Here is a 27,755-nt window from a genome sequence, read left to right as displayed (position 1 = left end):
ATTATTTATACACAAACCATACAGTACGTTGTCTGCTTCCTTTGTGATGATTTTGTGTTACTTTTTAATATACCGCTTAGGTCAGTGGTCCGCAACCTTTATAAGGCTGCGGACCGGCAGTGGTGGGAAGGGCAATCGTGCGCCCGCGCATGCGCATTTGCGCCATGCACGGCCGCAGGCACGCATGCGCGTTTGCGCCCACACATGGTGCAAATGCGCATGCGCGGACCTGCCACGCATGTGTGTTGTGCATGCACGGCCCTGCTTCCCTCTCCCCCCCTCCCACAAAAAGAAGCTTGCCGGGCTGCAAGCTAATAGGCTTTTGCGGCCGATTTGCTTGCGGCCTGGGAAGTTTCTTACTGCGGGGGGCGGCGGGGAGAGGGAGCCTCGCCCTGGTGCTGGGGCCTTCGTGGCCCAGTGGTTGGGGACTACCAGCTTAGGTCACTGACTCAGGAGGGTGTTTATTCTCTAGATGTCCATTCCACACAGCGTTAATGTTGCTGAAGTGTTACCATCGTGTAACGCTATTTTTTTAACATTATGCACGACGTCGTACACAATCTGCAACACTCCTGCAACACCTCTGCAAAAATCGCTTCATTGTAGTGCATTTCGGGGAATCCACAAAAGTTTTAAAGGGGATTCCCCCTTTAAAAACTGCTAGACTCTTGAGAACAATCTGCAACACATCCAAAAAAGACATGTTGTTGTCAATGGTGTTTCATCAGACTGGAGAGAGGTGAGTAGCGGGGTACCTCAGTGCTCAGTCCGGTACTTTTTAACATATTTATTAATGATCTAGATGAGGGGGTGGAAGTTCTGCATGTGGGTGAGAAAAATGAACAGCATGCCTACTGGATGGGGGATACGCTTCTAGGTAACACTGTGTGTGAACGAGACCTTGGGGTACTTGTGGATTGTAAACTAAACATGAGCAGGCAGTGTGATGCAGCGGTAAAAAAGGCAAATGCCATTTTGGGCTGTATCAACAGGGGCATCACATCAAAATGTCATTTTGATGTCATAGTCCCATTGTATATGGCACTGGTCAGACCACACCTGGAGTACTGTGTGCCGTTCTGGAGGCCTCACTTCAAGAAGGACGTAGATAAAATTGAAAGGGTACAGAGGAGAGCGACGAGGATGATCTGGGGCCAAGGGACCAAGCCCTATGAAGATAGGTTGAGGGACTTGGGAATGTTCAGCCTGGAGAAAAGGAGGTTGAGAGGGGACATGATAGCCCTCTTTAAGTATTTGAAAGGTTGTCACTTGGAGGAGGGCAGGATGCTGTTTCTGTTGGCTGCAGAGGAGAGGACACGCAGTAATGGGTTTAAACTTCAAGTACAATGATATAGGCTAGATATCAGGAAAAAGTTTTTCACAGTCAGAGTAGTTCAGCAGTGGAATAGGCTGCCTAAGGAGGTGGTGAGCTCCCCCTCACTGGAAGTCTTCAAGCAAAGGTTGGATACACACTTTTCTTGGATGCTTTAGGATGCTTAGGGCTAATCCTGCGTTGAGCAGGGGGTTGGACTAGATGGCCTGCATGGCCCCTTCCAACTCTAGGATTCTATGATTCTGTGCGTTCTATAGCAGTAGCAAGCATGTCCCTCCCTAAGCTCTCGCGCCCGAGCTTCCGGCGTCACAATCGCCATTTTTTCCCCTTAAAAGGAACGAATAAGCGATGCTTCTTGGGCTGAAATCCCTCCCAAGCAATTGTTTCCAAGCACAATACAGCCCCCCCCCCCCCGTTCAACAGTGCCCTAATTTCGGCCAGAAATTGCACGGGGGAGGGGGATTTTTTAAAAAAACGTTTTAAAACTTTAAGAGCGTGTAAACGATTAAGCGCCAGCTCCTACGCCAGCGAGCAAGAACTTTCTGATACATCAAATTAACAAATATGCGTTATTACAGGTGTTTTCGAGTTTTTAAAAAAGTTTTTAAAGGGAAACACAAACACAACAGTTAATTGGCTGTTCTGTTGATTGACGGCCAGGGGCGGGAGGAAGCATGGAAAAATATCGCCTCCTTTGTTGAGATTTTGGCAAGACTGGAAACTTGTGCGTTACGAGGACAGCTAGTGGGAGAGCCTTTTTTTGATAGAAACAGCTGTGTGCGTTATCGAGACCTGCTGCTTTAGATTCCAGTGCTTTTCAATAGCGCACAGATTTAGCAACATTACCCGTTGTGCAGAATTGCCCATAGTTTGTTGGCCACACTGAATAAGCAGTCCTAATTAACTAATGCAATTTTGCCAGTTCCATGTCATTGGCCAGGGGTAGTCAAACTGTGGCTCTCTAGATGTCCATGGACTACAATTCCCAGCTGGCAGGGGCTCATGGGAATTGTCGTCCATGGACATCTAGAGAGCCACAGTTTGGACACCCCTGTAATAGATTCTCAAAGGGGGATCTACAAGAGTAGTAGGGGCTGGCATCAGAATCTGGGCTGCTTGGGGACCTGCAAGGGGCCCCAACGGTGCAAGGCTCCTGCCCCTCCTGTTCCTTAGGCTGGCTCTCAGGAGCCTCTTTGAGTGCATCTCTCCAGGTCCCTGAAAAAGGTCCCTTCTTTCTCCCAGGAACCTGCCTTTAAAGGTCCAAATCACTCCACCCCTTGCAGGGCACGCCCGCCGGACAGCAGTGATTCGTTCCTTCCTAGTCCCTCCTCCTGGGCTGTTGAATGGCTCCTCCCCCTGGCTGCCCACCCCAGAACCCCATTGCTTTGCTATAACCCTCTACTTGGGTTGAGTCTGCAGGGGGCTTTTTATCCACTCCCAGCCTGAATAAATCCCTCCCGTCTACACTGAATTCGATTTCAAATTTGATTTGGGGCACTTTAAAATTTCCCTCTGCAGCATGCATGATTGATCTGCGGTGACCTGACCTTTCCCCCACAATAGCCAGGAGTAGATATAAGGAGAAGACTCTTGCGAGTCCCTTGGACTGCAAGGCGAACCAACCGGTCAGTCCTAGAGGAGATCAGCCCTGCCTGCTCCTTAGAAGGCCAGATCCTGAAGATGAAACTCAAATGCTTTGGCCACCTCGTGAGAAGGAAGGACTCCCTGGAGAAGAGCCTAATGCTGGGAGCGAACGAGGGCAAAAGAAGAAGGGGACGACAGAGAATGAGGTGGCTGGATGGAGTCACTGAAGCAGTAGGTGCAAACTTAAATGGACTCCGGGGAATGTTAGAGGACAGGAAGGCCTGGAGGATCATTGTCCATGGGGTCACAATGAGTTGGACACGACTTCGCACATAACAACAACAAGATATAAGCCTCGATATCTGAAAAATCATCATCAGTAAGTGTAGATTTCTCCTTTTTGTGGATTAACTTCCTGATCCGTGCTGCAATGCTGACATAGCAAAACAGTCTTCCCTGACTGGCCCTCCCTGTTTTAAAGTGACTGCGCTCCAGCAGCCCATACTTCTCTCAGCAGAGATTTGCCTCATTCTCTGAGAGGCTGCTGCTGGCTCAGGAGTCAAAAGACAAGGAATAAAGCACTAATGCTGGCTGGACTTCACCCGACCCCCTCCTCTCTGAGCTTCCCTAATCAAGTGCAGAAAACTTTTTTTTTTCAATTCGGGGGAGGGAGGAGAAATGACGGAGAAAGACCTGGGTTCAAATCAATCTGAATTCAGCAGGATCCACAGCAGGGTGGGGGGAGTAAGTGCAGAGTCAGCTTGGACTGCTGCTGAGCAGAATTGCCCATGTGCAGTCATCTCTGGCCTGCCCCTGACTTCTGTGAAGTTTGTGGGGGCTGCCCTCTTTCCTGGGCCACGCCAGCTATGGACCCTGGAGTCTGGCAGCACTTGATGGAGGAGAACATCCCAGAGGGGCAGTTGCTATTGCAGGGAGGGGAAAATCAAGAGTCCTGGAGCATCTTGAAGATGCAGAGCTGACTTAGGTTGAAGCACTAAAACCACATCCTCCAGCACTGTCCCGGGACACCACCACTGTATCCAGAAGCGTCAAGGAACGTGGGGCTGCTGCTTGAGGGAGGGCTGTGCGGTCCCCAACCTCTGCCTCCTGGGGAAGAAGCGGGCCATGGCCAGCTCTCACCACAGAGGAAATGCCTGTAAATCCCCCCCGTCCTTCTTGTCCTTGATCACCCTCCTCGTCTACAGGGCTCAGAAGCCCCTGGCTGTTGTACTCCAAGGGCAAGGCAGTGGGACAGCTCGCTGGGTCCTCCGTAGGGGGCGGAAATTCTTCCACTGGCTTGGCAGCACCCAGTGGGTCCACCGTTGTCTTGGCAGATGACCCTTCCTTGGGTGGCCATTCTACCAGGAGAGGCTCTGCAGGACCATCGGGCTCCAGCAGTTCTATGAATCCCAGCTTCAGCTGAACCTGTGGAACGATCAGCATTAGATGAGCAACGCATATGTTTACCTTGGTGTGGTTTTTACCTTCTAGTGGATAGCAGTGCTGCAGGCCCAAGATGGATCAGGGCCTCGCAGCATTTTAATGAAGGGGAGCAGCCACGCGTCCACAGTCCTCTTGGGTCTGGCTCAGAGGCCAGTGAGCTGCCCCTTGACCCCTGGCCTGCTGAGGAGGGCGCTGGGTTGGGCACATAGTCGGGGGGGGGGAGGGGGTGCCACCAGGTCCAGCCTCCTCCAGTGTCTCCCCTGGAGCAGGGCAGGGATGCCTCTGGTGGGGGCAAGAGACAGGTGCCGTTTTTTGGGGCTCGACTTGAAGCAGGAGGAGCCTCACCTGAGCCGCTCCTGAAATGCTGGTCAGCTGGACAGCTTCTGTGTTTGCAGGATCCGGCAGGGCAGAGCAGAGCCCCTCCTTGGCCCTAAGAGAAAAGTGGGGGGAGGGGTGCAGAGAGCTGCATGAGGGGAGGAGCTTCAGTTTTAAAATAGTGCACCTCTGCTCAAAGTATGGGGTGGGGGTGGGGGTGGGGGTGGGGGTGGGGGTGGGGGCAGGGAATGCAATAAGCCCCATGTTTCAGGTGGGGAGGGGCCTTTGACTGGGGGTGGGCTTAGGCCACTTTGTGACTTTCTGGCTGGATCAAGACCTTCTCCAGCGAGAGTTGTCGGGTTCCTGGACCACCAGTGGGAGATGGGGGTAAGGATGTCTGGTCCAGGATGGGAAAGCCCTGGAGAATTGGGGACGAAGCTCAAAGAGGTTCCATTCCACAGAGTCCCCCCTCCACAGCATCGATGTCCTCTAGGGGAAAGGGATCTGCAGTTCTTGGGGACCCCCTGGTCCCACCTGGAGGCTGGCCTCTCTGTGTCCAGCACCTATAAGCAAGTGTCTCCTAAGGGCCCTTCCCGTTCCCCATGTTTTGCCAAGGAGCTCTTCTTGTGGGGCTGTGAAATAGAAGTGGGGGCTCCTCACAGTGACTTCAAGGAGGGGGGGGCAGCATGGGCTCTAGGCTGATGCCGGCTTGGCCTGGGGCAGACTGCCATGCTGTTTGGCCCAGGGTCCCCTTCTCTGACAAGGTGTCCTCCCAATCTGGGACCAGGATTGAGCCTGGGAGCGCGAAGCAGGGACTCTGCCCGGGAGTCCTCCCCCGGCAATGAGACTGCCCCCTACGGCTTTCAGGCCCCCGGATGACTCTCGCCCTGTTCCACCCGACTGTCCGGCGAGCAGACAGGGGCATGGCCACCATCCCAGGACCTGACTCTGCTTTCCAGTGCCCCTGACGGGGATGAAGGGCTGGGGGGAGCAGCGATGGAACCACCTCGCCTTCCGTCCCGTTTCCCAGCCCAGGGTGGTGATGGCCAAAGGCTCCCTTCACCTTTTCTTTCCGAAGCAGAAGACGAGGGTGGCGGTCAGGAGGCCTCCAAAAATCCCCACGTACCAGAGGCCGAGGGACGAATTCGCCGACTTGGGAACTGGGGGGGGCGAAGAGGGTGGTGAGGGACGGCTGCTCCCCCTGGAAGGGGCCCTGGGGAGGAGAAGCCCTCGGCCGCCCTCCGCAACGCACCTCTTGGGCGGGTCAGGAGAGGCCAGAGGGGCTGGCAGCTCTCGTCTGCTTCGTCGGTGGAGGGCCAGACCCCGACCTGGTACGCCGTCTGGGGCTGCAGGCCCAGGATCGTGTAGTGAGTGTCCCAGGAGTTGGCTTCGTGGTCTGCCCAAGGACGCAGGAGCGTGTCAGGAGGAGCCCTGTGGGTCTGCTGCCACCCCCGGGGCTCTGGGGCCTGGCTTCTCACCACACCACGGCGCTAGCCGCCAGCATCTTCCCACCCCCCTCTTGCGGCCCCGCGGGCTGTCCCACTACGCCCAGCTCGGAGCCCCCCACTCACAAGCCACGTTCCCGGCCTGCTTGTCCCTCCAGCAGACGATGTACTTCTTCAGGGTGTTGGGGCACGCCACGAGGGCTCCTGGGGGCTCCCACCCAAGGACGGCCGAGTCAGTCGTTTCGTTGGTCACGCGGACCACAAGGGCCTCTTCGAGGGACGCTGAGGGTGTGTCGGGGAGAGACAGAAAGAGCAGCAGCTGGACACGTCGGCCCAGCAGTCCAGGTCCTCTCCCCGGGCAGCCCCACATCGGAAGCAGCTAAGCCGCTCTTCGGGAGGAGGGTCCGTCCCTTGCTGGACTCGCCAGAGGCAGCTCAACCACACTGCCCTCAGGAACGGCCCCTGAGAAGGGCTGCCCTCCCTACCCCTAGATGGGCCTGACCTCTCTGGCGGACACAAGAGAGGCCGCTGGGCCCAGCGGAGACAGGGAACCTTCCGCAGCCATAGGTGTGTCCCGGGAACACGCTTCAGACGAGGGGCTTGGGAGACAAGGTGCAGGCAGGAAGACAGAGCGCCACCAGGACTGGGATTCAGGGGCTGGGGGGGGGGTCTTCCCGGTTTCTCCCCTGCCCAGCGAAGGGGGTGTTCACAGGACTGGACAGAAATACTCACTGTTTCGGGAGAAAAAGTGTGTGAATACCACAGTCGACCAGAGACACGTTTGGGAATCCAGGGCATGCACTGCCAGGCGGTAGCATCTGTTGGGCTCCAGCGTTCCTGGGAGGTAAAGCCAAGGATTCTCGGGGGACGAAGCATCCCCTTGAAGGTTGTGCCGGAGGGGGGGTCCTCTTGGGCTGCCAGTGCCCCTTGGATCCCGGCATAGGAGGATGTTCATCGAGGGAGGCCGGGGGGAGGGGAGGGCTCCTCCCCAAAGGAAAACATTACCTGCGTGTCTCCCCATGAGCATGTTGGGGGCTTCCCTGGTGCATGGCTGTCGGTGGAGGGCCTCCCCCAGGGGCTGCTCCTCAAAGCAATAGGCCTCGGCATCTGTCTTCCCTGCCCACGGGTGCCCGGCAGACAGGGGGCTGTGCAGGCTGAGCAGGTCTGGGGCTGAAAGCCAGGAGAGAAAGGGACCGAATGAGGGTGCGAGGTGGCCCCCGGCCGGCTGGCTGAAGGCTGGGCCCAGCTGCTGTGCCCCTGAGACCTTGCGGCCCACGCACCGCCCTCCCTTTGAGCCTCGGCATTGCAGGGCCTGCAGATCTCAGGAGAAGTCAAGGAATTCTGTCCTCAGGCCCCGCGGAGAAGGGGGGAAGCCCTCCTGCATGGCAAAGCTTCTGGCCCCTCCGCAGAACCCCCAGGAGGGCCCAGAAGAAAGCCCCGGGTGATCTCAAGGCCCTGCCAGTAGCACCCATTGCCCCAAACGAAAAGAGGGAGGGCTGCCATGTCAGTGGGGCATTTGCACCCACCTGGATCAGGCCCCGCTGGGGGGAGGTGGAAGACAAAAGGCGGGGCCCGGCCAGCTGCGTTGGAGGCTTGCAGGGAAACGGAGTAGGCAGCCCCAGAGAGGCGGATTTGGCAGGAATTCGAGCAGCTGTCCACGCGGCTGGGGGCATCCGGGCAGTCGCAGGGCAGCAGGACAAACGTCAGGGTGTAGTTCACCTCCCCTTGCTCCCGGCTGGCTTTCTGCGCAGGAGGAAGGAAGGCACTGGCAGGCGGCTTCCTTTCACCCTTGGGCGACTCCTCCACAGCCAGTTCCCTCTCCTCTGGGCCCCCTCCCCTCCCCTCCCCTCACGGCTTCCCCCCTCTTTCCCCGGCACGCAGCGGAATGGCCTCGGCTGTCTTGCTCTCAGTGCTGCTGCAAATCCCATGCCAGAAAGAGTCGGCAAGAAGACAGCAAGGGCAGGAAGACAACGCGGCAACCTCAGAAGTACTCTGGGAATGGGGGGAAGGATATGGCAGTCTATTGAAGATGATGAATAGTTATGCGCCTATTATACTACCCATGGGTGCCTGCCAGTATTCCCCCTGGCTAGTTAAATCAGTGCGGCTGCCGTAGTAATAAATACGACAAATAACATGTACAAAGCAGTTTCCCTCGGTGCCTGCTGAGCTCTCCAAAAAGTAGGAGGAACGATTTCGAGGCACAACTCGAACCCGGCTAGCACCTGGGCTCTCCATAGTTAACGTGTGGTTATGTTGTCCCTACAGGGTTTCCTTCTACCGAGGGGTTGTGTGAGGAGGGAGGACCCGCCTCTGGAGGCAGCCATTTTGGGTTTGGCCCCGCCTCCTGTAACAGCCATTTTGGTTGAGACTCAACGCCTCATGTTAAAATCCCTCAAAGACACGGGAGATACCAAGATATTATTGTATCTATGTGCTTAAATGGACTCCGGGGAATGGTAGAGGACAGGAAGGCCTGGAGGCTCATTGTCCGTAGGGTCGCGATGGGTCGGACACGACTTCGCACCTAACAACAACAATGTGCTAGGTGAGGTGGCCCACCACAGTCTCGTGGCTCTCCACGAATTACCAAGTGAGGACCACGGTCCTCTGGCGTGCAGGACTGAGGCCACGCGGAACTACGAATGGGGCTCGGAAAGAGAGTACTGTCTGGGGATGCTGAGATGGGGCGAAACAACTCCGACGTCTCCGGCCCAGGAGAGTTGGTGCTTCTGGTGCGGATCAAAGCCATCTTCAGGGACTTACAACACGCCGCGTGGCAGTCTAACTGCAGCAGGTACAAGGGAAGCCACTGGCATGGTCCCCATTGAGGCCACTGGGCCAGAGCCTGGCACACCTGCCTTGGCATTACCTCCCATTCCAGAGTCACGTTCCTCAGGCCGTCACTCCCCAGCTGCCCCACGATGTAAGTCACTTTGGGACTGGCAATGATTTCTGGAAAGATCGAAGCACCCGTTGGAACTGGGGGATGTTCTCCTCTTGCCCTGAAGTCCCCCTCCGTGCTTCATCAAGACACCTCCCACCACAGTAGCCCCCGCCAAGGAGGGAAGCCAAACCACAGAGCCCACGTACCAGCTGGGACCACGAGAGGCTTGCTCCACTCACTCCAGGTGCTGCTCCAGTGGGAGGTCCGTTGCCGAATCTGCACCTCGTGCCGGACGCTCTTCTCCACGCGACACAGGACTGGCCAAAGCCAAGCAGAGCTGAGTCCACCCGCAGCAGCAAAACCAAAGCAGGAGAGGATTCCCCGCCCCAAGGAGCACTGGGGCTCACATGGTGCTTTCCCTGCACAGGCTGGCCAGACGCCTCCAGGAAGCCCATGCTCAGTCCCCTCCCCCCAGCATCCTCCGTTTGGAAAGGGAGACTGCTGCCTGGCGTGGAAGTTCTACTTTGCTCCCAGGATAATATAATAGATGTCAATAGTGATTGTGTAAACCAGCTGCCCCCAGTAATTCAAAATGCATAACCCTGTAATAAGCAGGGTTGCCAAACTCAAGGTGGGGCCTGGAGCTCTCCTGGAATTATATCATCTCCAGAGCACACAGATCCGTTCTGCTGGATAAAATGGCTGCTCCTTCCGCCACAGATTGCCCTCTCCTTCCCAGGCCCCACTTTCCATGGGCTGTGCCCCCAAACCTGCAGGAATTCCCCAACCCAGAGTAAGGGCCATACATGAGTCTACACGGGGTCAGCCACCACCTTCCCAAGGGGCTGGGGGAGTCAACCTACCAATGAGCTTCCATCCGGTGCTGCTGTCACCCTTTTCCTCCCTGGAGTCACAGTTTCCCTGAAAGCAAACACGGATCCCTGTCAGAACATGGGTCAGGTTGCTGATTGCTCTGCTGTGGGGCACAAAGGCAGCCCTTGCTCAGACACCAAGAGCTCAGAATCCCTGGGGTATGTTATACGATCAATGAAAAGACCAGGCCAGACTCCCGCTCTAGTCGGACTGTCCCTAAACCCAGATAGCAGTTCCAGGGGGGATTTGGTTTTCAGCAGGGTCACTCTTCAGGAAGCAAGCAAGCAAGCGGGTGCTCCAGTGAGATTCGGCCCAGCCCGCCTGTCTGCCTGCTCCAAGTGAGGGCAGCTTAACTTGGAGAGCTGGAAACGGCCTTTGCAAAGGAAGAGGGCGGCTCTGTGGACATTAAGAAGGACTTTCCAACAGACTCTGAGGAATGTCCTCTTTTCAACCACTTATTTCCTGGGATTTGTTTCCCAAATAGCCAGCCTGATGAAGTCAAAAGTTTGCAGCTCGTCGTGTGACATGTTAGAAGAAGAAGAGGAAGAGGAGGAGAAGGAGAAGGAGGAGAAGAAGGAGAAGGAGAAGGAGAAGAAGGAGTTGGTTTTTATTTGCTGCTTTTCTCTACCCGAAGGAGTCTCAAAGCGGCTTCCATTCACCTTCCCTTCCTCTCCCCACAACAGACACCCTGTGAGGGAGGGGAGACTGAGAGAGCCATGAGATTAAGAAGAAGAGTTGGTTCTTCTATGTCACTTTTCTCTATCCGAAGGAGTCTCAAAGCGGCTTCCATTCGCCTTCCCTTCCTCTCCCCACAACAGACACCCTGTGGGGTGGGTGAGGCCGAGAGAGCCCTGATATCACTGCTCGGTCAGAACAGCTTTATCAGTGCCGTGGCGAGCCCAAGGTCACCCAGCTGGCTGCATGTGGGGGAGTGCAGAATCGAACACAGCATGCCAGATTAGAAGTCCACATTCCTAACCACTACACCAAACTGGCTCCTAAAAAGGGCCTTTTGTGGCTTGTGAGTTTTCTCTTTTGAATTTGGCTCTGGGACTGTAACTCAGGGCCATTCCGCACAAAGTGGCCACATGTTTGCTGTTTCCGAAAGCGCTACTTAAAGTAGTGAAAATTGGCCGTTCCGCACCACTGCAGTTTTTGCGGAATTTTCCATTTTCACTTACGGTATTTTCGTTACCCACAGGTTTCCGGTCTAGGCCGTCTCGCCACAAAGGAGGTCCCTTTTTAGTGCTTCTGGCTTCCCGTGGCCGTCAATCAAACAGCTGGGACACCTTTGACCTCCCCCCCCAAGCCGCAATCGGGGTTTTTTTTTTTTTTAAACCCCGAAAAACATGTTGCAACGAATCATCGAAAAATCATTGGCGCAGATGGACCAGGTTTCTAATGTTTTCTATGAAAAAAGGTTTTATGATGGAAACATGTACCCCGCCCACAGTACATGCCCACAGATTACCTGCCTATATGTACCTAGGCGCACACGTGGTCAGCCTCACTCTTTGTTCTCCTTGCCTTGTGGCCACCACACAGCTAAACGTAGCAATGGAGAAGATTATTCTTGTGTTGCTTGCTCAGATGCAAGCAATTGCGCCCAGTGTGTCCGTGCCGCCGTGTCCTGGATGCGGTCTACGTTATGGGGATACAGACAACGTGTGGACAGAAGGAGGAGGAGGGCCATCACCAGAAGGGCTGTGATTCACAGCAAATTTCTTAGGGCACGCGTGGTGGCTAGGAAACGCTGGCAAGCTCTATCAGAGGTCTGGTTCCCCAGACAGTTCTGGATGGACGAGAGATCCACTGACTGGTGGGAAAATTTTGTGATGTCTCGCTGGGATGATGACCACTGGATTCCCAACTTTCGAATGTTGAGGTGAAATTGTGAATTTTTTTGAAATTGTGGAAGCCCCATGGAGAGGGAAGTAACTGGCATGTGGTGCCCTGTTCCTGTGGGGGAAAGGGTGGCAGCCGCCTTGGGGTACTTGGCCACCCCACAGTACTTCCGCACAGTTGCCCAGAAATTTGGATTAGGAGTGTCCATGGTCGGCGAGATCCTGTTGGAGTTCTGCTTCGCCATGGAGGCAGAATTGTACAGCAAAGTGGTGTGCCTCAGAGACCTGCTCGGAGCGGTGGGTGTCCTTTTACCCTGTATTTTTTTTTTGACAGGTGAGCAACGAATACTCGATGCGCCCCACGTTAACATTGATCCCTGATGTCTATTATTTTCTTTTTCTTTCCTTAGAGCATGGACGGGTTCGCCCATTTGGGGTTCCCACATTGTTTCACCGCAATGGATGGCACCCACACTCTACGCAGGCCTGCCCTTGTCCTTGATCCAGAAATTGCAGCTGGTGCAAAATGCAGCTGCTAGGAACACCTGTGAGGGCCCTTGGATCTACCTGGTGCTGAGGCAGCTGCATTGGTTGCCAATTGCTGCCCGGATCTGGGTCAAAGTTTTGGTATTAACCTTTAAGGTCCTTTGCAGTCTGGTACCCACATAGCCTTATGCCCCTCAAAGGGTCTTGTGCTCTGCAGGTACAAATTTGCTGGATATTCCAGGCCCACGGGAAACTCTGACGAGAAGTGCTTGCACTCGAAAGCTCATTCCCTGAATAAATCTTTGTTGGTCTTAAAGGTGCTCCTGGACTCTGGTTTTATTGTGCTACTTCAGGCCAACACGGCGACCCATTTGAATTTACTATTTTGTGGTATTGCTAATATTGCTAATATGGTTGTGACTATTCGGGTTTTAACTTGAAGGAATTGTATTGAAATTGTATTGTTATATTTTATTCTGTTTTTATCTTGTTGTAAGCCACAATATAAAATATAAAATAGGCACCCTGGGATTCTGACCCTGAGGCACTGGGGGTGGGGGTGATGTTGGATTTTTATATATTATTCTCACCATCGGATTATGTTGTGAATTTAATGTTTTATCTTGTGTGGATGTATTTTATGTGGAAATCCGCCGCAAGATGACTTGTTTGATTGCAGTGGGTAATAAATCAGATGGATAGATATGCGGGGTTTTTACACCTGGCTTTTCAGGGTACAGAGGAGAGCGACGAAGATGATCTGGGGCCAAGGAACCAAGCCCTCTGAAGATAGGTTGAGGGACTTGGGAATGTTCAGCCTGGAGAAAAGGAGGTTGAGAGGGGACATGATAGCCCTCTTTAAGTATTTGAAAGGTTGTCACTTGGAGGAGGGCAGGATGCTGTTTCTCCTGGCTGCAGAGGAGAGGACACGCAGTAATGGGTTTAAACTTCAAGTACAACGATATAGGCTAGATATCAGGAAAAAGTTTTTCACAGTCAGAGTAGTTCAGCAGTGGAATAGGCTGCCTAAGGAGGTGGTGAGCTCCCCCTCACTGGCAGTCTTCAAGCAAAGGTTGGATACACACTTTTCTTGGATGCTTTAGGATGCTTGTGGCTGATCCTGCGTTGAGCAGGGGGTTGGACTAGATGGCCTGTATGGCCCCTTCCACTGTGGTTGGGAAGGGGCCATACAGGCCATCTAGTCCAATGTTCAGTCTTCTCACAGTGGAGGTGACAAATAGATTTAAGGAATTAGATCTGATAGACAGAGTGCCTGAAGAACTATGGACGGAGGTTCGCAACATTGTACAAGAGGTAGCAACTAAAACCTTCCCAAAGAAAAAGAAATGCAAGAAATCAAAATGGCTGTCTGAGGAAGCTTTACAAATAGCTAAGGAGAGAAGGGAAGGGAAAGGCAAGGGAGAAAGAGAAAGATACACCCAATTGAATGCAGAATTCCAGAGAAAAGCTAGAAGAGATAAGAATGCCTTCTTAAATGAACAGTGCAAACAGAAGAAAACAATAGAATCGGGAGGACCAGAGATCTTTTCAAGAAAATTGGAGATATGAAGAGAACGTTTCATGCAAAGATGGGTATGATAAGGGACCAAAATGGTAGGGACCTCACAGAAGCAGAAGAGATTAAACAAAGGTGGCAAAATTATACAGAAGAACTATACAAGAGCGAGCTTAACATCCCTGATGACCACAATGGGGTAGTTACTGACCTGGAGCCAGACATCCTGGAATGTGAAATCAAATGGGCCTTAGGAAGTCTGAGCAACAATAAAGCTAGTGGTAGTGACAGCATTCCAGTTGAACTATTCAAAATCTTAAAGGACGATGCAGTAAAAGTGCTACACTCAGTATGCCAGCAAATTTGGAAAACTCAACAATGGCCACAGGATTGGAAAAGGTCAGTTTACATTCCAATCCCAAAGAAGGGCAATGCCAAAGAATGTTCAAACTACCGCACCATTGCACTAATTTCTCATGCTAGCAAAGTTATGCTCAAAATCCTACAAGCTAGGCTCCAGCAATATGTGGACCGAGAACTTCCAGAAGTACAGGCAGGATTTCGAAGAGGCAGAGGAACTAGAGATCAACTTGCCAACATACGCTGGATCATGGAGAAAGCTAGGGAGTACCAGAAGAACGTCTACTTCTGCTTCATTGACTATGCTAAAGCCTTTGATTGTGTGGAGCACAACAAATTGTGGCAAGTTCTTAAAGAGATGGGAATACCAGAGCATCTTATTTGTCTCTTGAGAAATTTATATGCAGGTCAAGAAGCAACAGTGAGAACTGAACATGGAATCACTGACTGGTTCAAAATTGAGAAAGGAGTTCGGCAAGGCTGTATACTGTCGCCTTGCCTATTTAACTTGTATGCAGAGCACATCATGAGAAATGCGGGATTAGAGGAGTCACAAATTGGGATCAAGATTGCAGGGAGAAATATCAACAACCTCAGATATGCAGATGATACCACTCTAATGGCAGAAAGTGAAGAGGAACTAAAGAGCCTGTTGATGCGGGTGAAGGAGGAGAGTGCGAAAGTTGGTTTGAAACTCAACATCAAGAAAAAAAAGATCATGGCATCCAGCCCTCTCAATTCCTGGCAAATAGAAGGGGAAGAAATGGAGATAGTGACAGATTTTATTTTCCTGGGCTCCAAGATCACTGCAGATGGGGACTGCAGCAAAGAAATTAAAAGACGCTTGCTCCTGGGGAGGAAAGCTATGGCAAATCTAGACAGCATCCTAAAAAGCAGAGACATCACCCTGCCAACAAAAGTGCGTTTAGTCAAGGCTATGGTCTTCCCAGTTGCAATGTATGGCTGCGAAAGTTGGACCATAAGGAAGGCCGAGCGTCAAAGAATTGAGGCTTTTGAACTCTGGTGCTGGAGAAGACTCTTGCGAGTCCCTTGGACTGCAAGGCGAACAAACCGGTCAGTCATAGAGGAGATCAGCCCTGACTGCTCTTTAGAAGGCCAGATCCTGAAGATGAAACTCAAATATTTTGGCCACCTCATGAGAAGGAAGGACTCCCTGGAGAAGAGCCTAATGCTGGGAGCGATCGAGGGCAAAAGAAGAAGGGGACGACAGAGAATGAGGTGGCTGGATGGAGTCACTGAAGCAGTAGGTGCAAACTTAAATGGACTCCGGGGAATGGTAGAGGACAGGAAGGCCTGGAGGATCATTGTCCATGGGGTCGCGATGGGTCGGACACGACTTCGCACATAACAACAACAACATGGCCCCTTCCAACTCTATGATTCTGTGATTCTATGATTCACAACCTGAAGGAGTCCCAAAGTGGCTAAAAAAGACCTTCCTTCCTTTCCCACCACGGGCACCCTGCAAGGTAGGTGAGGCTAAAAGAGCTCTGAGAAAACAGCTCTGTGGGAAAAGTGTTAAGAGAATGGTGACCAGGTCAAGGTCACCCAGCTGGCTGCATGTGGGGGAGGAGCGGGGCGTCAAACCCAGTTCTCCACATTAGAGGCTGCCACTCAATAAGCACTACACCAGGTGGGCTTCCTACATGGCTTGGGGCAATTTCTTTGTTGAACACCCTGCCCTGGGGAACCGGCTGCTACTTCTGATAGCTATTTGTTGCCTGATTCAGCCTGGCAGAGAGCTCCCCCCCCCCCCCCGGCTACTGGTGTACTGTTGAAAAGGTTCTTTCTCTTGGCTTGTTGCCACCACGGGATGCCGGCTCTGGTATCTCAGGCCAAAGGGCCTGGAAGTCCAGTGGTCTCTATGTCCCTGTGGAGGTCACAAGCAGGGCAAGGAGGGTGCTGGGATCCTCCTGCATTCCCTTAGCCAAGTCGCTGGCTTACCTCTGAAGGTGGAAGTTCCCTTTATCCATTATTGCTTGGAGTCAGGAACTAGGCCGTTGCTCTCGTGCAAAATGAGGACCTGAGGCCCCACTGGATTCCCACTGACATGCCAGCCGCAACAGCCATAGAAATCAGGCATGAACAGCCTGCAAAGGGGTAGAGGAGTGGGCAGCCGTACAAAACTCCTGTGGTTACCAGCAGCTGTTGTCTTCTCCGTCACAAGGACCTCTTGTTGGAATTGCAGTCAGCAAATAATTTGGTGAACTCAGCCTTGAAAGGCTGTTGTTAAGCTGTTTAAGCAACTGAGCTGCACCTAAGTGCTCACTAGTGGCATCAAGTGGCATTGGTGAGGTTGCAGGGAATTCTGAGCCATGTGCCCTGGGGATTCCTTTGTTTAAAGTGGGTTCCCACCCGCTTTCTCTTTCTTCAGGAAGAAGCAGCTCAGCTGAAGATTTGCTGAAGATTTGCCTCTTGGATTTATTCCCCTCCTCTGCTGTCTCCAACCCCTCCCCCCCCCAGGAAAGGAAAGAAAGAAACTCCTGCTGCGTTTGGCTCCCCTCCCTGCTCTGAGCTTCCCCAATCAAGTGCAGAACACTTTTTGTTTCAATTGGGAAGGGGGAGATAGAGACCCAAGACCCAAGTTCAAATCAATCTGAATTCAGCAGGATCCACAACGGAAAAAACAAAGTGCAGAACCAGCCCTGGAAGGCTCTTCAGGCACCAACCGAGAGTGTTTCTCACCAAGGACACCCCCAACAACGCCTTCGCCCAGCCCTGCCTTCGCTTCTCGTCTCCATTGGCAACTCACCAAGGTCCATTTTTCACCCGTGCTGTTGTGCCGCATCCGGGCCTCCTTCTCAAAGGGGGGACAGTCACGAGAGGGCCTGGGCCACTTCAGGGTCAGACTCCCGTTCACTTTGGAAACGTTAATTCCCGTTGGTGCCTCAAATTTCACTGGAACGAGAAGACGGCCTTTATCATTATTTATTATCCGTGTGTGAAGCAAAGCCAGGAGATCCACGGACTGTCTGGCAGCCAGGCAAGAGAAGTTGGGAGGCCGTCTGCCATTGCTTGCCTCCACCTCACAGCCCCTAGTGCTCCTTGGAGGAACACCACCCAAATCACTGGAGGTCTCTCATCCATATGCTAGCCCGTGTCAGAATTCAAGACTTGCAGACAAGAATACTTCTATTGCAGAAAGTTTCTTTAAAGGTAAAGGGATCCCCTGTGCAAGCACCGGGTCATGTCTGACCCTTGGGGTGATGCCCTCCAGCTTTTTAATAGCAGACTCAATGCGGGGTGGTTTGCCAGTGCCTTCCCCATTTGCCAGTGCCTTCCCCAGAATAAAGTTTCTTTATTCTCAAGCAAAAGCATCCAGCAAACGAATAGGTAGAACGGAAGTTAAACGCAGGGATCCACATATATAAAACACAGGAACATCCCCTTCCCTCCCTCCCATCAGAAGGCGATGACTTGGGTTTCAAAGGAGACCAAACATTCTTCTAATCAGGGTACCCGGCGCAGGAGGGCAAACTAAGTCAAAGGGAGTGTAGTATCCCAGCACAGCATTGTTGTGAGAAGCAGAGGCCAGAAAGCATAAGCTGGGGAATGCGGCCTTGAGGTGTGAAGGGAACCAGCAGTGGGAAGCATCACAGGCCAGGCAAAGCAGACAGCTCCAGCTATCCATCATAACATTCATGGCCGAATACCCAGGATTCTGATGGCCACGGTTGGTGCTGCTTAGCTTCCAAGGTCTGGTAAGGTCAAGCTTGCCTAGGCTATCTCCAGCAAGTGAGAAAACAGGAGCCTGTTGGGCTGAAGGAGGGGTGCTCTGGACACAAGCGTCTCTCGGCCTGGCACTGATTCTAGGGCTACCAACCTCCACGTGGGGCCTAGAGAGTTCCCAAAATGACTACTGATCTCTGGACTCCAGAAAGCAGTTCCCTTGGAGCAAACGGCTGCTTTGGACAGTACACTCCAGGCCAGTCTAGCATGGTGGAAGCCCCTTCCCTCCACAGCCCTCCCCTCCCGCTGGCTCCATCCCAAGATCTCCAAGAATTTTCCCAGCCACAGTTGGCCCCTGTTTGGAGTCCATTTCCACTTCCTCAATGGCCAAATGATCTGGGACATTAATTCGTTGCTGACCAAGTCACTTACACAAGAGTTGTGGGCATTGCCTTGAACATTGAGCCAGCTTGGTGTAGTGGTTAGGTGTGCAGACTTCTAATCTGGTGAACTGGGTTTGAATTTGCGCTCCCCCACATGCAACCAGCTGGGTGACTGTGGACTAGTCACAGCACTGATAAAGCTGTTCTGAATGTCAGGGTTCTCTCAGCCTCACCCACCTCCCAGGGTGTCCGTTGTGGGGAGAGGAAAGGAAAGGTGAATGGAAGCCGATTTGAGACTCCTTGGGTAGAGAAAAGCGGCATATAAGAACCAACCTTCTTATTCAGTAATCTCAGGGCTGTCTCAGCCTCCCCTTCCTCACAGGGAGAGGAAGGGAAGGTGATTGGAAGCTGCTTGGAGCCTCCTTTGGGTAGAGACAACAGCATGAAAGAGCCAACTCTTTTTCTTCATGGAAAATGATTTCCCCACAACAACCTATAGTTTCTGTGTCCCTTGACCATTCTGCACCCGAAAAATATATTGAAATGATCACCTTTTGGAGATGCCAAATTTTTGGTGTTTCTCATGACGGCATCAACATCCAGCATCCCAGGAGAAAACCAGAAGCCACATCCTCCATTTTGAAGCGCTAGTTGTGGGATCGCATAAAGCGGATTCCCCAGACTGTGTAGCGCGAGCCGAAGGAGAGCAACCAGCAGGCCACACTCCAAGGAAAGGTGTGGAGCCGAAGTAGTGCTATCTCTTCTTCCAATGCCCACCCTCACAACCACCTCCCTGTCCCTTATCCAAGGGGCGGGTTTTACTTTTTTTTTTATTTAGCAAACTGCCTGAGCAATGATTAGGCATTAAATCATCCAGGCAAAGCAAAAAAAAATAAAAAAAAAATTCCCCACCAGTTAACACACAAAGCATGCCTCTCTTAATTCCCCCCTACCAAAAAATCAGGCTTGAGATTCATTTTTAAAAGGTTCAAGGCTCATGATTGCAAAAGGGACGGCATTAAAAAAACACTATGCATCTATGATTAGATCTAGGATTAGATGCATGGGCATCTCAATGGAGAAGTTTTACTTTTAAAAAAGTAGCTGGCATTGTGGGCCCTTTAAAACATGGAGAAAGGTGATTGGCTGCCTGGCTTGATTGACAGGCCGAGGAGAGTCGCGTGTAAACCGCATTGCTCTCTTCTGCTATTTGAAGCAGGCATGCAGAGTGCCAAGAAGCACAAGACGGAGGCAGAGGAGAGCGAGAGAGCCAGAAGGTGAGGCATGACTGGGGGCATGCTATTTTTTAGCGTTATGCCATTGTGACGCTATTTTTTTCAATGTGCGGAACTGCACCCTGCTTTCCCTGCAACTTTTCCCAAACTTGCTTTGCTGTATTTTGGGAAGTGTCATGGCAGGGCAGGGTGGAATCAACACAGGCAGGTTTGCATCTCCTCCTTCTTGCCCCCATCAAGGCTGTTCACCTTGTTCCAAACAGATTTGGGGTCCTTCGAAAAGCCTGCCTATCAACCTATAATCCTGGGTGTAAGCTGCACGGAGCTTTTATTGCAATTCCAGGTCGATTCAGTCCCTGCCGTCTACACGGAATGCGATTTCCGTTTTGAATTGGGGCGATTTAAATATTCCCTCTGCAACAGACATGATTGATCCGGGGTGACCCTACGTTTTCTTCACGATTTCCTGGAGTGCTTTTAACCCTGGATAAATTAAAAATCGCATTCCTAAAACATGCAGCTGTTTGCCTTTCCCCGAACTAAACGCTGCTGAGCCTCCAATTGGTAAGGGAGTCCATTCAAATGCTTCCGGTTACGAAACTTTCCTCCCAAGATGTCTTGTTTCTCTTTGTTTCCCTCTGGAATTTGTTTCCCTCTTGATTTGTCTCTTCTTTGAGAAGCTGCTGGCTAGCTGGCTTTCGTTTTTCTTTTTTAATGAACGTTATTGCAAACTCAGGGAGGGGAGGGGAGGGGAGGGGAGGGGAGGGGAGGGGGTGGCGTTTACCTTCCAGTTCCTGCAATTTAGACAAACCTCCTATTTCAAAAGGACGGCTGCAAGCTATCCCTCTGAGATGGATCAAATTCCCTGTAAGTCCCAGAGTGGGAGGCTGGTATTGGCATAATGGGGAAGAAAACACAAGGAGCCGGCTCCCAGCTCCCCCCCCAGACTGACCCTACCTTTATTGTGCAATATCTTAGAGTGCTTTTAATGCTCAATATTTTTAATATTGAATTGAGAAAGTAGGCTGTTTTGAATTTGGGCTCTGCTCCATTGTAGAGAACTTCTGATTGGCCAAAGCTGATCATGTGACAAGCTTGCCTTAAAGGAGAAGCCCCTAATTTCTCTCAACTTCGGTCGGTCCTGGATTTTTTCTCCCTCCTCTGCCTTCTTCGGTCCTCTCCCCCAACCCTCCAAGAAAAGAAAGAGGCTCCCTGCTTGGCTCCTCTCCCCCCCCCCTTCAAGAAAAGAAAGAAAGAGGCTTGGCTCCCCCCCTTCTGAACTACCCTAACCACGTGCAGAAGACTTTCCTGTTTCAATGGGGGGGGGGGGAGAGGAAGACCCGAGCTCAAAGCGATCTGAATTCAACAGGATTGACAATGGAATAAACAAAGTAAGTGCAGACTCTGCCCAGGTGGCTGTGAAGCTGCATCAGCTCCTACAAAAGGATTTCACACGAGCCTGTCACGGTTTGGAAAAGCGGCCAGGCAGAAAGCCAGCCACAGCCCCATCACCCAGCGCAGAGGCAATGCAGAATCCCGTTGGTAGCCAAGAACTAGGAGGAGCTAAATTCCACGGTAGGGGACAGGCTGGAGGCCGTTGTTCAAACCATCACCCGGGCTGCCTACATGTCCAGTCCAAGGACAATGTCACCTGCAAATTGTGCAGGTCTCATAAAACTTGCGCAGTAGGAAATGGTGCAGGGGGTGAGGCCAGGGGATGCTCTGCACTGCAGCAACCACAATATGTCCTACTCACCGGCTTGGCTGAGTTTCAGCTGCAGCTTCTTAGAAATGAGCACTGAGCCTTCCGCCAGGTTCTCCACCCAGATGGTGACGTTCTTCACACTGGAAACTCTGTTCTCATCAAAGGAGAAGGAGGTGGCTTCTCCAGCCGGAAATGACCTATTCCTCCTTGGGTCGCCAGGGTACCTGAGGGCAAGGGGGGGGGAGGCCACATTCTGACAACCTGAGGAATACTAGGCCTTGTCTCTCAGCGGTGTAACGGATGGCAGGGCTTCCTCACACCACTTACAAGCAATGTCCCAGATGTGTGATTTCTGCACCCGTTAAAAATAGTAAAATGTTTACCTTTCGTTGTTGTTATATTCCGGCCCCTCCATATGACATGGCCAACATGCAGCACCTGGGCAGTAAATGGCCGGCTACATCCATTTTAAAGCGCTGGTTGGGGAATCCCAAAAAGTGGATTCCCCAGCCTATTTAGCGCAAGCTACTGGAGAGCAACCAGCAGAGGGAAGATCTGGAGGAGGCTAAAACATACAAAAGGCGCCTGCCTCGTTCCACCCTCCCTCATGCCCCCTCTCCTGGGGACGGGAACATCTTTTTAAAAATGTCTGACAACCTGGAGCAACGAATAGGCAGACAAGTATGCAGGCAATGCAGGAAATAATTTTTTTCCAAACGTTGTAGCACAAAGCATGCCTCTCTAAAGCTTCCCCCCCAAAAAAATCAGAAAAAAGATTAATTTTTAAAATTAACAAGACTTGTGATTAAAGATGGGGTAGCATTCTAAAAGCGCTATGCATCTATGATTAGATGCATAGGCATAGCCATGCATTAAAAAAATTAGCGGGCATCACGGGACCTTTAAAGAATGAAGAAAGGGGATTCGCTGCCTGGCTTGATTGATAAGCGGAAGAGAGTCGCATATAAATTGTGTTGCTCTCTTCCACCATTTCAAACAGCGCTTGTGGAAGGTGAGAAGCACAAAAAGGCAGCAGAGAAGAGCAAGCCAGGAAAAAGGTGAGGAGGGGCCGGGATTCGTGATTATATTTAGCGTTACGCCATTTGGCTGGTGTAACACTATTTTTACAGAAATGTGGAAATGCCCTGCATACTGAAATGAAACCTCTGTGGTCAGAGGCAATATACCTGTGATTTCTGGAAGGAGAAAACTCCTGTCCTTCCTCAAGGAGCACAGAGCAACATGTATGGCTCCCCTCCCATTTCGTCCACAGAAATACCCTATCAAGTCAGCTAGCCAAAGAACTGGCCGAAGAAGAAGAAGAAGAAGAAGAAGAAGAAGAAGAAGAAGAAGAAGAAGAAGAAGAAGAAGAAGAAGAAGAGTTGGTTCTTAGATGCCGCCTTTCTCTACCTGAAGGAGTCTCAAAGCAGCTTCCATTCGCCTTCCCTTTCCTCTCCGCACAACAGACACCCTGTGAGGGAGGGGAGGCTGAGAGAGCCCTGAGATTACTGAAGAAGAAGAAGAAGAAGAAGAAGAAGAAGAAGAAGAAGAAGAAGAAGAAGAAGAAGAAGAAGAAGAAGAAGAAGAAGAAGAAGAAGAAGAGTTGGTTCTTAGATGCCGCCTTTCTCTACCCGAAGGAGGCTCAAAGCGGCTTCCATTCGCCTTCCCTTTCCTCTCCGCACAACAGACACCCTGTGAGGTGGGTGAGGCTGAGGGAGCCCCGATATCTCTGCTTGGTCAGAACATCTTTAGTAGGACCATGAGTAGCCCAGGGTCACCCAGGTGGCTGTGCTCCTAACCACTTCACCAAGGGTGTAGGATCACTCATCGTGCTATACCAAAAGAATACATGCCCGACTGAGTCGACTGGAGTAAGCACGACTGCGTAGAACTGTTCTCTTGGTGAGGTCTGCGGTAGAGAACAGGATTTGCACCCAAGACTCCCATTCCAACCACAGTCTTTCGCTGGTTCTCTCTTGCCCATGATCAGCGATGGCTTCTGGGGACGGACAGACCTGATCCAGGCAGCCCTGAGTAGGCATTCACTCATGCATATGCTGCTTTTGGAAGAATTTATTTTCTCTAGGCAATGTGACAAAAACTAGAAACATGAAAATATAACTGTAATAATCCCAAATAGGCAGGACACCAGAAGAGCTGGTGAAAAAAAATGAGGCAAACTCTATGATTCTATGGTTCCCAAAGCCCACTGAAACTCCGCCCCACCTTGCAGGCGCAAATCCAACTGGTGACAATTCCCACAATTAAATTTATTTTCATGCCACGAAAAAGCTTCACCTGTTGAACATCTGTCTGGTCCAAACCGTCATGACAAGTCTGCTTAAAAGTTAAAAGTAGGGGCTGCATTATGACTGTAGGGAGGGAGGGGGGAGGGAGGCAGGCCCCACATAGGGGGCAAGGGGGCCCGGGTGGTTTATGCACACCCACCTGAGGTGGAGGATGTAGTTGGCCTTGGAGACATTTGCAGCCTTCCACCTGCAGAGGATCATCCGGTCTGTGCAGGACTTCTTAGAGCAAAGCAAACCGTGGGATCCGAGAGCATCCAGACCTATGGAGCACAGAAAAGGGATGTGGTGACTGGGGAGTGAAGAGGGCCTGGGGGGGGGGGCAAACAACCCATTTTATCTGGATGAGGCATTTTCCAAGCTAAATGGCTCCTCAGAGGCAGTCTACAGCAGGGGCATTTGCTGGCAGGGGCTCATGGGAATTGTAGTCCATGAACATCTGGAGGACCACAGGTTGACTACCCCTGTTCTACAGGACCTGGCCTCCTTTCCAGACCTCAATATACTTCCTTCTACTGAAAACGGGAATTGGAGTCTTTCTCTGCAGCAGCAGGCAGAGATCTGTGGCTCCTCCAAAGGTGCTTTCAAAATGCATCTGCTGCAACTTGGCATGCATTTCTGCAGTCACCCAGAGTCTTCAAGTTCTTCCAAGTGTGGGCCCATTTCTGCCTTCAGCCAGCCAAACAACCAAGGAAGTCCAGTAGGGCCTTTTCAGGTCCACAAAACAGCCCAGCCGGTTTAAAATGCAAACACCGTCACTTGTTATTACAATTCCCAACAAAAAGCCATAAATAAAGTGAGCACACGTATTAAAAGTAGAGTAAATAATGAAGTCCCCTTTTTGTTTGGTTGGTTGTTTGTCTAATATATTGTATACTGTAAAGTAAATGTTGAATAATTGTGTGGATGATATATAACCCCCTTTTCTGCATCCTTTCTGCATTTCTATTATATTCGGATTTCTCTTTTACAAATAAAACCATTTAATTTAAAATAGCAGTAATAATGAATGCCCCAACAAGCCAGGAAGCAAAGTCCCGCTTTGCAGGGCTCTTCCTTGGACGAGAAGGTCAAGTAGGAAGAAAGCCAGCCCAAAGCGGAAAAATGCCAGGAAAGGTGGGACGGTGAGAAATTGGCACGCTTCCGCAGGAAAACAGGTCTTCGGCCAAGCTTTCGTTTGGGGCCAGTGAGTTATAACATCTACTGGGCTCCCACCGTAACATCATAGTATCTCTTGAGACCTGCTGAAGGAGAACATCCAGGGGAGAAATACACTCAAATTTGACCACACAGCTGCTTAATTTTGATGGCTTTAAATGTTTGAAAAACTGTTTTGGAGTTCAATGATCAAATCTGTGTCTTACTTTTATCTTATCGGTCTTGTGAAATGTGCTTGTTTTATATAATGTTCGCTTTCCTTAGCCAACATTGGGAGGGCAATTTAATAAATAATAATATAATAAATAAAGGTTTGGGGTCTTAAACCCTACTTTTCTATTGCAGCTAAGAGGTAGCCCCCAAAAGAGTTTGAATTTGATAAGATTGCCAACCTCCAGTGGGTGCCTGCAGATCTCCCGCTCTTACAACCATTCTCCAAGTGAGAGAGACCAGTTTACCTGGAGAAAATGGCCACTTCGGAAGGTGGATTTTGTGGCAGTATTGAAGCCCCTCCCCTCCCTAAGCCTGCCCTCTTCAGGCTCCACCCCCGAAATCCCCAGGTATTTCCCTACCTAGAACCAGGCATCACAGGACCTTTAAAACACGGAGAAAGGGGATTGGTTGCCTGGATTGATGGACTGGCGGAAGCACGATACATGTAAGGTGCTTCGCTCTCTTCCACCATTTCCAGCAGCAGATGTGGAGGGTGAAACGTGTGAAAAGAAGGCAGACAAAGGAGAGACAGAAAAAGGGTGAGGAGGGGCTGGGAGGCGCAATATGACTTAGCACTTTGCCATTCAGCTGGCGTAACGCTATTTTTACTGATGTGCGGAAATTGCCTTGGTCTTCTGAGAACAGTTTCAGTTTGTTCTTTTCCTCTCTCCAGCTACAGCAGACAGACAGGCTGCTCCCTCTCCTCTTTCCTGCACCCCTTGTTCTCTTATTCCATCAATCTCTTTTGTACTTAATCCACCTGTGCTGAGCTTGGATGTGTATTTAGACTCTGCCAACCAAAGTTCTGTAGGTTCTGCCCTCGGAAGCTGCCATTCCCCGATGCCCGGAGATCGGATGCAATTCTGGGAGAACTCCGGACCCATGCTGGCAAGCTGTCTGAAGCACAGCACTTTCACATGCGCTACCATATGCAAGTGTGGAATCCAGAGGCAAAGCACATAGAACATGGATGGAAAGTGTATTATTTACTAGCCCATTGGGTTTGGGGGAGGAGAATACAGCAAGGCAGGTGGGCATAAGAAAGATGTGGGGCAGATTCAGGTAGGAAGACAGCCAAATGAGGAACTGAATTTGCCCCTGTGCTGCTGGCCAAGAGGGCTCTCCCTTCCCACTCCCTCCCACAGAGGCCATAGTGTCGGCTAGCCCTGGACGACGGGATGGGTTCTGGGCAGAAGCCGGCCAGATAAGATCCAGGCTCTTGGCTTCACCCTGTGATGGTGGTTTGCGGTGGCAGCAGGTATCCCGTGAAGAGCGGCGAGTGCTTTCTCTCCTGCATATTTGCAGCATCACCAGAAGTGAACAGGAACTGGATATACCACACATCCCCTGACCTATTTGTTACAAACATGTGCGCTTAAAGATCCCCACCCAGCAAAGCTGCCCATCCGAGCAACTGCAAGAGCCACGTTTCAAATACCTCGCAGGAGAGATTTTGCCCACCCCGTGTGGATTCTGCCCTCAGCAACTGGCCAGGGAGGACAAGCGTGGCAAACCAAGCGAAGCACTTTCCCCAAGTCACCTCGCGCCTGCTTGGGTCAGGGCCAGCAAAGCTGAGAGACGCCCACATTTATCAGTAGGTGGCTGGAGCTTCTATTAATATAACTGCTTCTCATTCAAATCCCTCCCGCAGTTAACTAGATAGAGGAAATCCCACAAAATAAAAAGGAAAGAGGGAAGTGGGCAAGGCCCTGCAGTCCCCTCACTTCGTGGATCCTCTCCTCTCCGTTGGCTGCAGAGGAGAGGACACGCAGTAATGGCTTTAAACTACAACAATATAGGCTAGAGATCAGGAAAAACTTTAGTTCAGCAGTGGAGTAGGCAGCCTGAGGAGGTGGTGAGCTCCCCCTCACTGGCCGTCTAAAAGCAAAGGTTGGATACACACTTTTCTTGGATGCTTTAGGATGCTTAGGGCTGATCCTGCATTGAGCAGGGGGTTGGACTAGATGGCCTGCATGGCCCCTTCCAACTCTGTGATTCTGTGATTCTCTCCACTTGGGCGAGTCGGGACGAGCACCTGAGGCTGCCTGGGATGGACCTGAGGTCCAAACGGAGCGGAACCAGGCCTTTCCCGGGCATTGCGCACCCAGCCTGCACAGCGCAATGTGGGCAGGTGGGAATGCAGCCGTCCACCGAGAGACTGATCCGGACTGACTGCAAGGAGCAGGTAGCCTCACCCAAGGGAAGGAGGGCTGGAAATGGCGCATGTGCTCATGGTGACCCACACTCCTCCCTCAGGACCTGTGGCTCTGGCTTTTGGGTGGCAGGTGCTCCTTGGATGTCTCACCATGAGCATGGAAAACCCTTTCTTTCCGTGCTATAAACCTGAGGCATGAAAGTTCCTCCGCTGGAGCATTATTCCCCCCCCCCCACACACACACACATTTTCCAGAACTAAAACCCAGGGGAAAGGGGGGGGACCCTCAAAAGTTCTCAAAACAATTGCTCACATATTCTGACTTGGGGGGGAACAACCCACAGAGGGTCCAAGTGGGGTTGAAAAGACAGCTCCAGCCTGAAACGCCGTCCTGTTTTGGAGGTCCAGGTGTCTTTTCACCCCCACGTGGGCCGGCTGGATCTATCTGCAGCTCCGCGAGAGCCTTGTGCTGCACTTACCATCTGGCGTCCCCAACACTGCGAAGCACAGAAGCAGCAGCAGCAGCAGGAGAAGGTGCCTCAGCAGGAGGCGCCTGCCCCACCAGGTTCCCTGCATCCTCCTCTTCTCCGGGCTGGCCTGGCCCCGTGGCTCCCCCCTTTTCCCGGCAGCGAAGCCTTTCCCTGCCTCCTGCGGGGCCAGCGGACTGGGCCTCCGGGTCCCTCCTGGCTGGGGAAATTGGCAAAGACTCCACTTCCTCCCCTCCACTTTTGCTCTCCTTCGATCACCGTTCCCCAGAGCGTTTTTGGAAACTCCTTCCTCATCGGAACCACGTGGCGAAGCAAAGATGTGGGGTCACAGGCTGT

At 51.8% G+C, this 27,755-nt stretch overlaps 1 protein-coding gene across 1 annotated transcript; it reads right to left on the bottom strand.

Annotated features, from left to right (window-relative positions):
* Positions 1-1,830: 1,830 nt before the first annotated feature.
* Positions 1,831-27,755, bottom strand: IL12RB1 (interleukin 12 receptor subunit beta 1). The gene is made up of 15 exons (XM_077331519.1): positions 27,411-27,755; positions 23,548-23,668; positions 21,151-21,323; positions 16,860-17,005; positions 9,871-9,928; positions 9,214-9,324; positions 8,993-9,075; positions 7,647-7,863; positions 7,126-7,290; positions 6,853-6,957; positions 6,247-6,402; positions 5,928-6,071; positions 5,739-5,835; positions 4,706-4,790; positions 1,831-4,342 (listed from the first exon to the last, which is right to left on the bottom strand). Exons 1-15 carry the CDS (start codon positions 27,505-27,507, stop codon positions 3,899-3,901), a joined length of 2,202 nt encoding a protein of 733 aa, XP_077187634.1. The 5' UTR covers positions 27,508-27,755; the 3' UTR covers positions 1,831-3,898.

The sequence above is a fragment of the Paroedura picta genome, chromosome 4 (genome assembly GCF_049243985.1).
Source record: "Paroedura picta isolate Pp20150507F chromosome 4, Ppicta_v3.0, whole genome shotgun sequence".
NCBI classification, from domain to species: Eukaryota; Metazoa; Chordata; class Lepidosauria; order Squamata; family Gekkonidae; genus Paroedura; species Paroedura picta.
The sequence above is the reverse complement of the archived record's forward strand: the minus strand, read 5'-3'. Positions and strand labels throughout refer to the sequence as shown.

What these genes read in the sequence shown, in the direction of transcription:
- IL12RB1 (XM_077331519.1), bottom strand. Translation starts at nt 27,507, where the DNA reads ATGCAGGGAACCTGGTGGGGCAGGCGCCTCCTGCTGAGGCACCTTCTC. An exon ending in GCCTCTCGTGGTCCCAGCTG is followed by an intron (nt 9,076 to 9,213) that starts GTACGTGGGCTC and finishes CGATCTTTCCAG; the next exon opens with AAATCATTGCCAGTCCCAAA. An exon ending in TTCTGCTTCGGAAAGAAAAG is followed by an intron (nt 4,791 to 5,738) that starts GTGAAGGGAGCC and finishes CTTTTCTCTTAG; the next exon opens with GGCCAAGGAGGGGCTCTGCT.